The sequence below is a fragment of the Lutjanus erythropterus genome, chromosome 14 (genome assembly GCF_056507025.1).
Source record: "Lutjanus erythropterus isolate fLutEry1 chromosome 14, fLutEry1.hap2, whole genome shotgun sequence".
Lineage (NCBI taxonomy): Eukaryota > Metazoa > Chordata > Actinopteri > Lutjaniformes > Lutjanidae > Lutjanus > Lutjanus erythropterus.
Window position 1 is genome coordinate 32,599,989 of NC_139330.1, and position 17,241 is coordinate 32,617,229.

The window sequence follows — 17,241 nt, forward strand, 5'->3', positions numbered from 1 at the left end:
AGGAGGAGGAGGAGGAGGAGGAGGAGTGGAGGTAATGAGGGTAGGAAAGCAGTGGGTGAGAGAGGAGCAGAGGGGAGCGGAGGAGAGGGAGATCCACGAGATGCAGCGGCAGATAAAATGTTTTCAGGCCGCTCTGATTGCTCCGTGATGGAAGGAGAGATTGGAGAGGAAGCGAGGAGCTCTGCCCATCGTTCAACCGCTGCTGGCATTACCCCTGCTAGCCATAACACCCGGCTGCCTTGGCGCCAAACACACTTGCGTGCGTACACACTTGCACACACTCCTACACACACATACACACACTCAAGAACGGGCTGTATATGTACCCAAAAGCACATATGCAAGCTGCTGTAGGGAACACCTTCCTTATGTAACTGCAGCTCAGTTGGGACATTGATGCACTGATTAGGAGGTACTCAAAAGGTGATTGGACTACATTTCCCACTGACATTTGACTCCACTTGCATCAGAATTGCTGCGAGACATCCGTGTTCTAAATTACAGTGACTTATTTTCGATACTGGGCTAAAGTTAGATGAGAAGATCAACCAATCAATCAATCAGTCCGTGAGTCCACAGAGACGCTGTAGGTCTACAACATGTTTAGCCTTGACTGGCACAAAGACTGGAGGCAGAAGGAAGCTGGAATTTCTTCAAAAACAGAAAAATACACTTTCTAGCAATTAAAATGATGTTTGATAAGTTTTATCTTGTTTAGTAAATACATGTAGAAACTGTGATTTTAAAAGTTCTTACAGTTTTGGGTGAGTTTAGCATTAAGTCTTATTTCTTCTGTAACTAGAGCTGGGTGATATAGCAGAAAAAGTATCGTGATAAAATGTGTAATTTCAGTGAATATTGATAATTATTGAAAATTTTACCGACCAATTTTTAAGACAGATGAGGAGAAAAGAGGCTGAATGTAACCACTTTATTTAGTAAGGTACATAGGTCATATTTTTAATGTTAACACAACAATGAAAAACAGACGCAAATAAATAAATTTACACAAATCTGCACTTATTTTCCCACTTCACATTGCCTCTGTTGTTGTGTCACATGTCGATGGTGCAACTGAACAACACTCCTATTAAGTTATTGTTTGTTAGAATTGGGGTTTTTTCCGTCTTAGTTTTTTCCAAACCTATTTGGTTGTCATGTACTTCACCTCACAGTTATTTTGTCAAAACCTATTTGATTACAATATTGATGCAGAAATAGACATGTAAAAACACTGTAATCTTAGTAGGCCTGATAGCTCGCTCTAGGACATGTTTAGGCAACTTTAGCTCAGCTCAAAGACTGTAAGCAAAGGCAAGTGCTAACAGTCAAAAGTAATTTGATTCTTTTTGTATAATTGGTACAAATCTGAAACCAATGCAGGACTTCCGAATGTGATATGTAGTCTGTGCACAGCTGTATAACAAAATCCCCACAATATCAAGTTTTTACATTCTTATTTTTGCACGTTAAATAAACAAGATATAATGTGCAAATAAGACGCCTTCACAGACCTTTGAGTAGATATCTCATTGTGGGTCAGATGGAAAACAAGACTGTGGAGAATTCGAGCTGCTGAAAGATTTTAATTGGACTGAAACTGAAAAGTTGACACAAGTTTATAATGATTCAAGACAGATAAATGTTTCTTGTGAAAATCTTAATTTAGTTTTATTTGGGAAAACATCATCAATAAGTTTAAGTTATTAACAGCTAATATGCTGACCGTGTTTCTTTAAAACCTTAATGTAATGAGTTGATTGAACTTTGTACAGTACATTCATTCAACTTATCATTTCAAGTCAAGAACTCATGTTAATAAGTTCTTAGGTGTTCTGACAAAAAATACTAGAAATGTCAAGTTTAATTAACTTTAATAAATAAAACTATTAGATAAGCATAAGACATTAACAGCTAATATACTGATCATATATTTTTTTAAAACTTAATTGAATGAATTGATTGGACTGTGTACAGTGCATTCAGTCAACTCATCCTTTCAAGTTAAAAGACCCATGTTTATAAGTTATAAGTGTCCTGTAAAAAAAATTATAGAAATGTTAAGTTTGATTAACTTCAATAATTAAAACTTGGATATTTACATTATGTTATTTAGAAAAGCTTAGTTTATTCCACTAAATTACTAAGATTTGAACACACTGTGGGTGATCTAGATAAAATAGTGTCTATTGTATGTGATTCCTCACTGCAATAAAACCAATTTAAGACTTTTTAATGACTAATGTTTGGTTGTCCTTATTTGAAACAGTTTTTTACCTTCTGCTTTAGCTCATTATAGTTTAGTGGCTCTCAGCTTGTTCCATGACATCATGAAATCTTAGTTATGTACTTTATCATGAAGTTCTAAGATATAAAACATGAAATTAGAGTCATCAACAACTGTAGAGCAGATCAGAGAGTAGATGACGTTAACAGGGTTTCCTCTGACGGTTTTGTTACGTGTCGCACCGCCTGAAGTTTGTCTTTTCAAGTCTTTGTTTGAAACCGTTACGAGAGCACGCACCAGAGTAGCTGTTGTTACAAATGGAGACAAAAAGGAAACCGAAGAAAAAATAAATCCAACCAAGAATCAAGAGTTTCATCTGACCCCTCTGTCCTGTCCCTCCATTCTGTCCAGCGCAGCAGAACAAATGTCAAAAAGTGTCGGGGAAATGACTGTCTGAGCAGCAGCTGTCCCTGTCATCGTCCCTGCACTCCATTATGTTAAAACAAGGGTGGTTACACAACCAAAGAACAACACAGAGAGAAGAAAAGTGCAACTCGGTCCAAATGACTGGTAATCACAGCTAAGTATTTAGGCCAAAGGTGCTGCTGGTCTTGGACTTGGCCCCCGAGAGTCTCCCCAGCTCCCCGGGGCCCATGAGAAAGCTCCGGGCTCCCCCTGGGGTTAACGCTATCTGGGCCCAGCTCCAAACTTCAGCCCCGAGCCTCGCCGGGAGCCTTGAGAACCGGTCTCTCTTATCTCAGGGAAGCACGCTGGAGGAATTGCAAGCACCTCCACCCCCGTCGGCTACTGGGCTTTGTTCGCTGTGAAGCCACTGGCCGCACACACACACACACACACACACCCTGTTGAGCTTGGGCCAGTATTAATTAGCTCTGCAAACAAGACATTATGGACACACTGGAGTCTGTGTGTATAAATGTTTGGACACTGAACTGTACATGTTGCAGAAGTTGTGTTCTAAAAGTGTGTAGCCATTACAAAGGATTGTGTAGTTTTAGGTGTAATTTGTCCAGGCTGGGGATCAGGAGTGGCCTGAGACGCAGGAAGAAGCTGCACTGGTTTGTTTTGGCCCCGAGCCAAAGCTTCAAGAGGGAAAACAAGCCTGATGTCCACACACACGCACAGAGAGAAATCGCACACACATTTCCAATGATATCCACTTATAATCAGTGTTTTCTGTTCCTCCCTCCAGGCTGCAGCACCACCAGCAGCAGCAGCAACAGCGGCAGCGGTGGCGGCGGCGACGAAATCGATGAGGACAGACAGATGGACAGCCTGTACCTAAAGTGTCTGGAGGGCTTCATCACCGTGGTAACGTCGGACGGCGACATGATATTCCTGTCCGAGAACATCAGCAAATTCATGGGGCTCACGCAGGTACACGACCGCCAAAGAACAGCCAGGAATAGAATCAAACAGACACGTGTGGAAAAACATTCATGACATTCAACGGTGATGAGACGCAGAATTAGTCCTCAGTACAGCGTGTGAAAAAACACTCCAGCTTTACATATTTATTAGAAAAGGCCACATTTAAAATCAAGGCAAGAAACAAAACAAACGCTGTGTCTTGAGGAAAATTAGTTTTTGATTGCACACAAGGCCATATTATATGATGCCAAACAAAAAAAAAGCTACCAAGCCAAGGCTGCAACTTCAGTTTCATTTAATCAAAAACAACACATACAGTCCCAAATTTTTCAAAAAAAAACATTCTACCCATCTATTTAGTCACATCCAAACACTTGAACAAAAAAGCTGAACACTGAAGCATGAAATGAGATAAAAATAAGTTGTTCCCACAGTGCTCCTGCTCTGCCTCAGGTTTTAACAATTTCTTGCTCAGGACAATGCTGCAATATGAAAGATTGAACTGTAGGTATCACTTGTTATACAAATAAAAACCTCTCTCCTTTTTCCTGTAATGAAAGGCATTTATATTGGAGCCAGAGATGCAAGTGAGAAGATCCATTTTCTAAATCTGATCTAAATTGTTTTTTGACTTAAAAACTTGTGGAATAAAAGCTTTTGCCATGATATTTCACATTTTATTTCTTATCTGTGAAACAGGTGGTGGAAAAGAAGTTGCCAGGTTAGGTTTTGTTGTTTGCTGTTGTAATACTAAGCCACAAGAGGATAAAACAGGACTAAAAATATTCATGTTTTCATCCCGGTGACCTTTAATTGCTCCATGCACTCTAAACACGAGGCACGTATATTATGTGTTATCAAGTTTTGTAACCATCATGAGTTTTTCTTTTTTTTTTTTTGGTTAGAAGTGTTTTTTAACACTAATGGCAGAACAGCGCTGATTTAAATAGTCTACAATGGAACGCTTAAAAAACTACATTTTCTCACCTGCCAACCTTCACCTCTTTCACAGATGAGAAAGTAAAAATGATTAAGTAACAAGTAAAGACTATGTTAGCGAAACTGCTTTTTTTTCACATGTTCTTAAAGGGATAATTCAGATTATTTGGGGTGGGGTTATATGAGGTATTTATCCATACTCAGTGTATTACCTGCAGTAGATGGTGGTTGACGTGCTCCCAGTTTGGAGAAGCAGAGCGGAGTGAAATTAAGCTATGTACTACAGTGGACAGGGTCAGCTGCAGAATGTCAAAGGGCCCATTTAATCAGACTCCATTGGAAAAATCAGTAAATTTACCTCGCAGAACACAGGAGTTGCCGCTGCCTCCATCTGTTAGTTTGTTTGTAGTATTGTGTGACTTCGGTGAATTTAAACTAAACTTTTAAAACACAAAAACACAGAAAAAGTCAGTGGTAGAACAGCAACTCCTGTGGTCTGTGAGGTAAAATGACTGATTTTGCAAGAGGAGTCTGGTTGACTGACTTATATAGTGACAGTTTCTCTTCGGAAAAGGATGTCTAATGGCAAGGTAAAGCATGGAAAATATTCAAAATATAATTTTTTTAGGTAGCTAAAAATGTTTTGCTGTTGACATTGTTCACAGCGGTGCATTGCTTAGCTTCCTTCACCAGTACTCCTGCTGTTTCTCCAAACTGGGGCGTGTCAGCCGCCATCTACTGTAGGTAATACACTGACAATGGACGAGTACCTCATATAACCCCACTTCAAATACTCTGAACTATCCCTTTAAGTTATAAACAGGAAAGAAAACAATTCAGATCAGACAAATGGATCAACAGATTTTTTTTTTCTTATTTCTGTCTTATGATATAAAAATTGTACATATTTTGTAACTGCAAAAAGACAGCAAACAGGAAGACATGAACCCAGACAGACGGGGATGGTCTGAGTCAGAGACGTGGATGTAAAGTGTCAGTCAGACCAGCCTGTTGTGTTTGTGTGAAATACCTCTCATGCCAGCAGTGTGTGTTCAGTCCAGACACTGAGGTTCAACCCTAAACATACTCAGCGTTTTTTTTTTTTTCATCCCCTGGCACCGACTTGAAAAGCAAATCGAGGAGGAGAAGTTGATTGTAAATCGGGTAGAAAGGGCTCTTTTTTGTTGATTTTCTACGGTGTCTGTCCACGGTGATTAGCTTTTGTTTGTTTTGTGTTGAAGCAGTTTGACTTAGTTGTTGGATCCCGTTGGCCCATCATCGCTCATGTCCAGAACCCGCTTCTTCTTCTTCTGTTTATCCCAAACAAACCACTGTTGCTGCTGCCAGAAATGAAAAACAAAGCATGTCAAGCACTGATACGGAGCGCTGAGAACAGATTATAAGACTGTACGGAGTTGACAAAATGTCACATTTTTTTCATTTCACAGCATAATCATACTGAGCAGCCATTTTATTTTTTAAAGTGTCTCAGAGTTCTCTTAATGATAATCAAAATACACATTTTTAAACCATAATTCTTATCTCATTTTGATGGAAATATTTAATGAATTTGTCAAAAAATAGAAAGTTTACCAGCCTTTTCTAAACCAGGAAGTGAGACATGGGTCCTTAGGGTGTTCCTAACTCTTTTTATGCCTGATAAAATCATGTTTTTGTAAAAATCTGATGGAAATCTTGAACATAACTTTCATAAAAATATATTTTAAAACAAACGTGATTAAAATAGCAATGGTTTAAGATTTTAAAGACAGTTTTTAATTGTTTGAAGTTGAGAATTCTTGTCTGGGACAAGGCTGAAATTAAAATAATAAAAGCAAACCAAAATGTTTCAAAAATAACTTATATTTCATGTACATAACGTCCGCCTCCAGTCATGTTTTAAATGATATAAAATGCTCTGCAAGAAGAAATAAATTGCATCTGATATGTTTTTTTCCCAAAATAAGCTCAAATACTACATCTTGCCTTCATTTAGTATTCAAGGATTCATGAAAATGCAAATAGTCCCGCCCTCTCAACACTCTTTTTTTCTTTTTCAGGTGGACCTCACTGGTCACAGCATCTTTGACTTCACCCATCCATGTGACCACGAGGAGATCAGAGAAAATCTCAGCCTGAAGACAGCTGGTGAGCACACAGTCTCACCCACACACTTGTGACCCACATACATCCTCAGTCTCCTTTTTCACTTCACAACCACCACATTGACACCTGCTATTAAATCTGGATGCATTATCAACTCAACAATCAACTTCCAGACTTCCTTAAATAAATCCCAGAGTTTTCAGAGTTGTTGAGTTAGGGGAAAGCTTAAAACTTTGTCAAACACTTTCTACGACAAATTTTTAATTATTTGTCCCCTCTTGTAAATTTGTTTAGTTTTTAGTCCTTTCTTTGTATATATATATAAAAAAAATTACGTCAGTTTTTCTGAAACAAATCTCACTTTCATCCTAATTTTTAACGCTAAATGTTATATATATTAAATGAATTAGAAATACTGAAGTGTCAGTGGCACTAGAGGAAAGGTCAGAGGGTCATAGTAGTCAGGTATGAGCCTCCAGGGACCACGAACATCCAGTGTTAACTTTTTAGCAATCTTGTCAGCAGTTGTCGTATTTCGCTCTCAACCAAAGTATTTAAGGGACCCACAAACATCCCTGTCCTCTGATCCCTCTCAAGGGAGGTGATTGCAATTTGTGGCTCTCTGAAATAGCAAACATGTATATAACGCCTGGGCCTGTGTGCAGCTTTGGGGAGTCCCGTCACAGACAGAGTTCTGTTGAGCGCACAGAAATGAATCCAAGGAAAACAAGGAGAAAAGCATACATGTATATGGTGTTATGTAATAATGTCTATCTCATGAACAAGTGCCCAGAACAAACATGAGAACAGAAGGTCAGAGACCATACAGAGGAACCTAAAGAGAGATACGGCAGAGGAGTGTGTGTGTGTGGGAGCTGGGAGCTGGTGTGTACAGAGTGCGCAGAGGCGAGGGCAAGCCGATAATAAGAGCTGTGAGCTTGAGGACGAGAAGACGGGGAAAGAAGGACACTGACGGAGAGAGGAACTGGGCATTATCTGTTCCAGATAGAGAGCATGTGTCATTAACGCAAAGTCACACACACGCTGCATGTTTTCTCCCTCCACAATGAGGGCTTTTATTTTGAAAAGATACATGAGTACAACTGTGTAACACTGGAAAATAACAAGTATGTGACTGACCAAGAAAAATAATAAATAAAATGAAAAAAAAAAAGGGAAAATAATGCTGTTACACACACACACACACACACACACACACACACACAGACACACACACACACTAAGCTGTGGTTGATAACTCTTATCAGCAGCTGCCACAAAACACACAAGTGGAACAGCTGAACATTTTGTAGACCCTTTCCCTTTTACACACTTTCACACACAACCACATATGAACACACACACCTCTCTCTCTCAGGTTTCTCTCTGTTTTTTTTTTTTTATTGTTTGTTTTGTGTTGTTTGTTTAGTTTAAGTGTAACTATATAAAGGTAAAGAGACACGTGTGAGCGTGGAGGTTGACAAAAGACACACTTCACCACTCGGCTCTGTGGCTGCAGCAGCTCCGGGGCTGAACTCTCACCCTGTGATGTAACAGCTTGGCCTGAATTCACGTCCTCTGTGTGTATTTGTGTGTGTGTGTGTGTGTGTGTGTGTGTGTGAGCCTAAACCTTGACCGTTTTCCCAGTCACATAAGGGAAAGGCAGATAAGGGGAGGTTATCCCCTAACTGTAGCTGTTGTTTTGCTTTTTGCCACTGTAAAACTGAATATAATCAGAAATATATAATCGTCCCCCCCAAGCACACATATTCAGTGCTTCTGTTGAGGTTTTGAAAATTAAGCTTCAAATACCTGTTTTTTTTTTTTTTAATACTTTACTTATCACTCTGCATGTACTTTGTTCCCTGCGCTGCAGACTCACATGCAATATCAAGACAAAGAACATACGGTAACATAGGCATCCCATACCATTCCAATATCAGTATCTTTTAAGTGAAAAAAGCAAACAAACAAATGAAACAAATAAATAATAATCATTACAGTAATAATGATAATAATGGTGATGGTGGAGATGATAATAATATATTATCAGCATAAACCACCATACACTGAACTGATTTACTGTGATTTTATTAGGAGCGAAACACGTCGTTCACTCCTAATAAAATCACAGTAAATCAGTTAAGTGTGCGGAGGTTTATGTTGATTTTATCTGAGATGTTCCTGTGGCCGACCAACACCTGATCTTTGAGACCAGCTTGTGCAGAGGGAGTTCTGTTCTCTCAATAATATATTATTAATATTATTATTTTATTACATTATTACCTTTAAAAAGAATGAACAAACATTGAGCAAAATCCTCAATTTGCATAAAGCGATTGAAATGAAATTTAAAGTAAATTAATAAAGGGATCGTGTGCATGACGCATTTTTCTCTGTCAGGGCACTGAGAGGAAAAAATAATGTGTCACTTAAGTTCCGACTCTAAACGCATCTAAAAGTACAAAATCTTTTAACTGAAGGTTCAACATGTATTGTAAAAGTGAAAGTAAGGACAAAACATGAAAAACTGATAATATTAATGTGAAGTGTGTAACATTTGAGAGGATCTAATATTCAGATAAATGTTTTCTTTACTGTACAATCACCAAAAACTAAGAATTTTTTATTACCTGAGAATAAGCTGTTTCTATCTACATAGACTGTGGGTTTTCTTCCACTTTTTTTGCATTTTTTCATGAGTTCTGCATCACATTCCAGCGTAGTTGACTGGAATCAGCTCATCCACTGCTAGATGCCATTAAATATTACACACTGGTCCCTTAAGTGTTAGAGTTTGATAGTTATCGTACATCTACTATCAGGAAAATTGTTCCTTCATTAATTAATTGTTAATTGTTCCCTAATTTAATCTGCATCATTTTTAAATTAGACTGGAAAATAGTGGGATGTTGAGTGCAGTTTTCTTCATGAAATGATTATTTATGAAAACACTGATAACACACACACACCAAAAAAAATCAAGTTTGTGAATTTATCACCAAAAACAGCTTCTTGAACTCTCAGTTTCAGCTAATGACTTTATTACAACATATAACACGCGTTCATTGCGCTGTGGGAGTAATAAATTACAATTAATTTCCCCGCTGTGACCGTTTTGTGTTTCAGGAAGTGGCTTCGGTAAAAAAGGCAAAGAGCTGAGCACAGAGCGAGATTTCTTCATGAGGATGAAATGCACAGTGACCAACAGAGGACGCACCGTCAACCTCAAGTCAGCCAGCTGGAAGGTAAGAGGGAGCCGCTGCAGCTACGAGCCAGCACATCTGCAACATCTGCACCTGTCACGTGTGCATGTGTTCCTATAAAGACATTTCCTCTTCTGGCTGCGCAACAGATGATTGGACTCCAACTATTTTGGCTTGTGACACCTTAAAATGAAGCAGTGAAGCAGTTTGTGGCCCTGTTGTCACTAGTTCAGCGTGTCAGCATACTGTGAACAGTTTGCCAAAGTAATTTGTCATTGTCAGACTGATTTATTATGTAGAGGCCTTAAAAGATAAAATGATCCAGTAATTTACATGTAAAGAGAAAGGTTACACCAAAGTCTGAGAATTTACTGAAGAGTATTAGGGCCAGGGATGATGGGAAAAATAGTCAACATTTCAACTTTATTCTAATATTTCAACATTATTCTTGACACTTCAGCTTTATTCTTGACATTTCAATTCTATTCTCAATACTTCAACTTAAGTCTCAACATTCCAACTTTATTCTCAACATTTCAAGTTTATTCTCAACATTTGAACTTTATTCTCAAAATTTCAACTTTCTTCATGACATTTCAAGTTTTTTTAAAGATTTTTTTATTATTTTATTCTTTATTAATCTTAAGTTTATTCTCAACACTATGAGTTTATTCTTGACACCTCAACTTTATTTTTGACATTTCAACTACGTTCTCAACACTTCAACTTTATTCTCAAAATTTCAACTTTATTCTTGACATTTCAACTTTAGTCTCTTTCTTTTTGAAATACAAATTTTAAAATTTCTTCCTCTCATTTTTGCCATCGTGCCTGGCCCTAATACTCTGTAAAAAAAAAAAAAAAAGATTGAAATGTGTATGGCCTGCTAATAATCACTTAACCCCTCAATTTTAAATGTTTCCCAATTAAGTAAAAAGCACCTAGTAAACATAACCATAGAAGAACATTTGACAAAAACATGATAAACATGGAAAATCTGGCTGTACAAGTATTAGCAGTGTAACAGGTAATAATTTCACAAAAAAATGAAAAGCGATGTCAACATCGACATCAGCTGCTGACTACACAATACATCAGTACACCTCTCATCCTCTGACCTTCACCTTTCAGCTTTACTGCTACACTGTGTAAGTAACATTTTCCCTCCAGGTGTTACATTGCACCGGACAGCTGAAGATGTACAACAGCTGCCCTCCGAGAGGGCTGTGTGCCTTCAAAGGGCCTCCGCTCACCTGCGCTGTCCTGATGTGTGAACCCATCCCACACCCGTCCAACATCGACACGCCGATGGACAGCAAGACCTTCCTGAGCAGACACAGCATGGACATGAAGTTCACCTACTGTGACGAGAGGTAGACACAAACACATACGCTGTCATGCACAGTGGGACGCACACAGCTTGAGGCTGGCTTACGTTACAGAGAGTGAAAGAGGAAGAAGTACAGACATTTATAAGAGGAAATCATGTCTTTTTTTGCTTTATCATGAAGCCAGTGAGCTCGATTTATCTGGGAACTGAATTGTAGAACGAATACTAACAAATAATAAGAAGAAATATCTCTCTTTTACTTTTGGATCAATGGCAAATAAAAAAACAAGTGTGAGGAGTTTAATTGCAAGGATTTAGACCTACCTGACAAAATAATGTTTCTAGCATATAATGAGAGGCCAGTGTAGTTCTATTTTTACTGAAAATTGAAGTTTGACCTCCATAAAAGATCAACAGTCACAGCAGTCTTCAGTTATTAGCTTGCTTCTATGATATTTGAAGCCTTTTGGGAATTATTATTAACTGAGAAAACCCTAAATCATGATTTTAGATGGTCCCAAATAATTCAGGAATTGTCTGTGTTGAAATACTACTAGAGTCAGTTGACCCCTGTGGGTCTGTGGCAAAACTCTTATTTATATTTTACTATAGGTTTAATAGTTAAATTAAGACAATTTAAAAATGTATATCTAAAGTAGTTCATATATAAAGTAAAAGTAAGTATACATATATATATATATATATATATATATATATATATATATATACATATATATATATATATATATATATATATATATATATATATATATATATATATATATATATATATATATATATATATACATATATATATATATATATATATATCAAAATATTCTAAGGGACATAAATGAGGGGTCACTGGTGTATTTTCTTTTATTTTTTAAAGGTTTCCTGGTTGAGAAAAAAATGAGAACCTCTGTACTAGATCAGCGGTTTTCAACCTGGGGATCGGGACTTCCAAGGAGGTCACCAGATGGTTGTGGAAAAATTAAAAAAAATATATATATATTGTGGCAAGCAGCAGGGAATGAAAACCAGGAGGCAGCTCACAGCAACGTCAGCCTCTTTATAACATTCAATATTAAGGAGAAGCACTGAAAGATTTGTAAAATACTTCTGGGATGAAGAAACAGCTACCATGCTCTGAACAGTCAAAAACGATAAAAAGAAAATATTTGCATTTTGTAACATAAAATAGAAAAAATAATTCAGAACTACTCAGTCCAGCATCTTATTAAAGCCACAATAATCCTTATTAATACATCTTGGAAAGACTTCATTTGTGCATAAATGAACATTCCTGACTATTTTTACTGCTGTTTTCACATGAAATTATATTAACTTGACATGTGTTATTGAAAACATATACACGTTAAATATTTAAGGTGATTTAGGCTGATTTACCAGGTCATCTAATTGTTATAATTTGCACTCATCAGGAAAACAATAAAGGACATTTAATCCTAGTTCATAAATGAGACAAAATAAGTATATTTAGGCAAAATTAACAGGCTTTTGTTTTTTCCTCTCATCAGTTAAACATTATACAAATTTTAACTGTTTTATAAAAGGTATACTACAGATAGAAATCTTAAATTTGCAGAATTTATTCTATAGCTTTTATTTATTTGGTGACCCAAATGAAATTTCTGTTGACCGATCTGTGAGTCACGACCCAGTCTCTGGAAATGACTGCACTACACATCATGTTTGCCAAATCAACTGATTAATGATACATTTTTTCTCCAAATCATTGAATTACTCTTCATGTGAGCAAAATATAGATGTAGGCCTAAATCACGGAGACCTTAAAATTATGAACAGATGTGAGGTGAGGACTGTTATTTTCATTATTGATTAATCGTTTGGATTTTTGCTTTAGAGCCGATTATTCAGTTACTCTGTGAAATGTCAGAAAGAGGCAAAATGCCTGTCAGATGTCAGCAGAGCGTGGAATTCTGTCGAATTAAAATTAATTATTTTCCCTTAAAAGCGAAGTATTAAATTTAGAGCCATGTGAAACTAAAGCAAAAATAAAAAATCTCATTTTAGAGCCTGAAACTAGAAAATGTATTTGAAAAATGATTTAAGAGAAACTGTTCTCTTCGAGCCTTTGAAGAATCTCAGTAGAGTTCAACAGAGTTCAGTGGAACAGCATCTTCATACTGTGGACCGCTGCCAGTTAAAACACAGTCCTTAAAGTAAAGCACAAACTTACACACACACACACACACGGGAGACTTTTTGAGTGATTGCAGTGTGTTGACTGAATGCGTTTGACTTGGCAGGGCCGTCAGTGGGAAATGTAAGCCAGAGATGAAACATTAATACCTTAATAAGATGCTGTCACGACATCTTCAGACCGTGGCGAGCGTTTCTGATCGCAGATGCACGTGTAGACAAGCCTACAAGCGCGAACATTCCAGTGTTCATCTCATCACATCAGTCATGCCACTGGGACAGCCTGTCCTCTTTGTGTCACTATGGTGACGGCTGTTACACGTGAAATGATTTGTCTCCGTTACACGCACAGCGGCCATCTTGAAGCCAAAGAACCGGTTCTTTTGCACCCAAATATTTCTCTCCCGCTGACTGGAGGAGGTGATGACGAACACACACACACACACGCACACACACACACACACACACACACACACACACACACACACACACACACTGATTCAAGTTACACAAGCACAAGCTCGCAGACCTGTAATCTTATCAAGTTGCTCATGCAGGACAAAGGTTTCTTTTGGAGAAAAAGTGAATGTGCGTTTGTGTACTGCGTGCACACGTCTGTGCGTCACCGCGCTTCGAACAAGGACCCGTTTTCTTTTTCGCCTTTTTGGTGCAATTTAATAGCTGCCCAAATCTTCTCTCCAATTACGCAAATGAGTTTATTGTTGGTGGGTCGCCCTCCTGGCTCAGCAGGGACTTAGACTCATTAGGGAAAGGGACAAAAAGTTTCTTGAGCTCATGTCTGGCAGTAAGAGAGGTCGAGTCGGGAAGGGAAAGACAAAGAAAGAGAGGGAGAAGGGAAGGAGGGGAAAAGGAAAGAGAAAGGGAAAGACTTAATGGAGAAAGAGCAGCCTGTTGTCATTACCAACTCAGCAGATACTGACGATTTGTCACTGCCCGTCGGCGGCAGTAGCGTCTGAAACCGATGCACCGAGCTGTCGATGTGGTATAAAGACAGAGAAAGTCTGCACATGGAGTGAGGTGGATCAGACAAACACAGAAGTTTCACCCAGGAGACTGAGGTTTGTGTCCCATGTGAAGCCAAAACAATCTTAAAAGTTATAAGGTACATAACGTTACAAGCATCATGTGGCTTTCATTTTGCTAATCGCTTCAATTATGTCATGTGAATTACGTTACATAATATACCTATTGTAACCTCAAACTAATCTACTTTTTTGTGCCTTAACTTACTCAAACTATGAGTTTCACAAGGTTAACCACGTGTTAAAAGAGGCTTGCTGGCAGCATCTTAAACAGCCGCTAAAGGGTAACCTGTACTTCGGGCTGAGACAAAGACAAAACGTCACTATCTGACGAGTTGGGATGAGAAGATGTTGGAAAGAGACAATGGGACCAACTTCTGAATGAGCAGAGACATCCAGGAGAAGTCCAACCTCTTAGGTAGGGATGGTCAAGTCGATCGGCAGCCGATCATTATCGGGCAGTATTCAGTAAAAATATGCAGTTGAGAGATTAGGATTGTTGGGGTGATTTCTGTAGTCACCAGTCACAGAAATCAAGTGATGGCATCAAAATTTTCTGCCAGTTCTTAGCTAAGTCATTGTTGCATGCTAACGAAATCAATGAAGCACTTCACCCCCAACATCATTTGTTAATCAATTACTTATCCCTTTGTGTCTTGTGTTGCCTCCGCATGAGCGTAGATCCATCCATCCATGCGCTGTCCATAACCACTTATCGCAGGTGGAGCTGGAGCCTATCCCAGCTGACATTGGGTGAGAGGCGGGTACACCCTGGACAAGTCGCCAGTTCATCGCAGGGTGGACACAAAGAGACAGACAACCACTCGCGCTCACATTCACACATACGGGCAATGAAGAGTTATCAATTAACCTTTGGACTGTGGGAGGAAGCCGGAGTGAACTCTAAGAAGAACGTGCAAACTCCACACAAAAGGGTCCACAAACTCCCTAGCCCCCAATCTGGCTGGGGATTTGAACTCAAAACCTTTTTACTGTGAGGCAACAGTGCTAACCACTGCACCACCATGCCGCCTCCTCCACATAAGTGTAGAATAGAGTAACATATCAGAAGTACAAAACCCCATTTTATTCTGCTCACGTTTGCCCTGTTAAAGTTACTGCATTATGTTGTTGAAACAAACTTCCTGTTTCTGTTTCAAATTAAAATCCCTCCAGCATTTCAATGGACAAAAAATGGGCTTTTATTGTGAAAGATTTGCAGGAATACTGAGTTGCAGCTCCCCTCTCACTCATTAGCTCTTATTATTATTATTATGCTCCTTTTGGGAGCAGCTGAGTCACCTGTGACACTTGGTGGTAAAATTTGATATTACCGTCCAGTTTGGCTTAATATAGTGCTGCAGGGATGATGTATTTTTGTTGGCCAGATCAGTGGTTAGCATTGTTCTGGTTCCCTAATCATGCATTAGTACAGAAAATAAGCTCTTTGGTGAACAAATGCCACCTTTATGTTTTTTTAATCATGAATGCAATCACCAGAAGTAAAAAGCTAATATTAGGCTGCAGAGGAACTTTAGTCACCTTAGTTGCTTGATGCGTCACCCAACTAAGTGACGAGTGATGAGGTTTAATGTGACAACCGCTGTCGTCTCATTTAACCACTTGTTTGGCTTTTCAAACACATTCAAAGGCTTCAGAATTCATGAGTAGGGTATTTGCTGATGTATTTTATTTCATCAAAAAGGTTAAAATCTCTTAAGTTTGTGTTAACAACAGATCAGGCAAATAATGAAAAACCCACTGACCTCGAGACAAGGGAACAATAAACGCTAATATGCCAGCTTACTTCCAGATTTATGACTCATTCTTGCAGCACTCTCTACTGTTATACCAGCTGCTAACGAGCACAATAAAATGTATCCGTATTGGCTGTGTATCAACTCATATGGGTAATAGATCACAATAACGACCTGCAACAAAAAAACACGAACTTGTAGGTTTACACAACGTGTTTGAAACTCCTAGAAAGTCCAGTTTTTCATTGCATATGATAGTTATTACAAACATGACTTCATTTGATTTTAGACCTAAAAATAATTAATTTTGTATGTATGACAGAATGTTATGAACATACTAAATGATATCATTCATATAGCCTGTAATTAATTATCTGATGAAAGGCGTAATAACAAAACCTGGCAATAGGCAAAATAAAATGATGGAAAATAATCGTGAAAACTGACAAACAGGCTTCATAAAATGGTCTGGAATAATGCACAATAAAATGAAAACAAGCAAGTATATTGTTCCCCTGAAAAAAAATGGATTGAAGGACATTGAAGTTCCGGGTTTTAAAAAGCAAAGAGAGAAAGCAGCACAGACGGGGAAAGGGTCACCAGTTGGTGAGGGTGTGTGTATTGGGAGGTCTTGAGCCAGCAATCATCATCATAATCATCATTATAATAATTTGATGCTATTTTAGTTGAAACCAGTCTTGGATATGATTTTGTTTTCTTTCTTTTTTTCACTACAGCTCTCTTCTCATCTCTTCTCTCCACCTCCTCCCTCTCCTCCGTTTTAAATTTTCCATTTATCCAACCATTCCCGTCTTTCCTCCTGTCCTTAATTCACTTTCGCCATCACCATCTCTTTGTCACTGCCTGTTTTCGCCTAATTTTGTCCACTTTCAAGATGCATCTCTCCTCCCTTTCATTTTCTCTGCTCCCTCCCTCCGCTCTTAGGCCTGCATCTGCGAGTGTTATGTAATCTGCACCACCAGGCCTCTTTTCTTCTCCTCTCCCTCTTTCTCCTTGTCACTCTCACAACCAATCCGCACGGCATATCTTCATT

General features: G+C 38.4%; 1 protein-coding gene across 1 annotated transcript in view; it reads left to right on the top strand.

The window, feature by feature from the left end:
* The window catches only part of epas1b (endothelial PAS domain protein 1b), a 77,688-nt gene that overhangs the window by 44,018 nt on the left and 16,429 nt on the right, over positions 1–17,241 (top strand). Inside the window, exons 3-6 of the mRNA XM_084735189.1 lie at positions 3,441–3,625; positions 6,619–6,706; positions 9,794–9,912; positions 11,041–11,243. Coding sequence (XP_084591315.1) covers positions 3,441–3,625; positions 6,619–6,706; positions 9,794–9,912; positions 11,041–11,243 — 595 coding nt within the window. The remainder of the gene's footprint in view (positions 1–3,440; positions 3,626–6,618; positions 6,707–9,793; positions 9,913–11,040; positions 11,244–17,241) is intronic.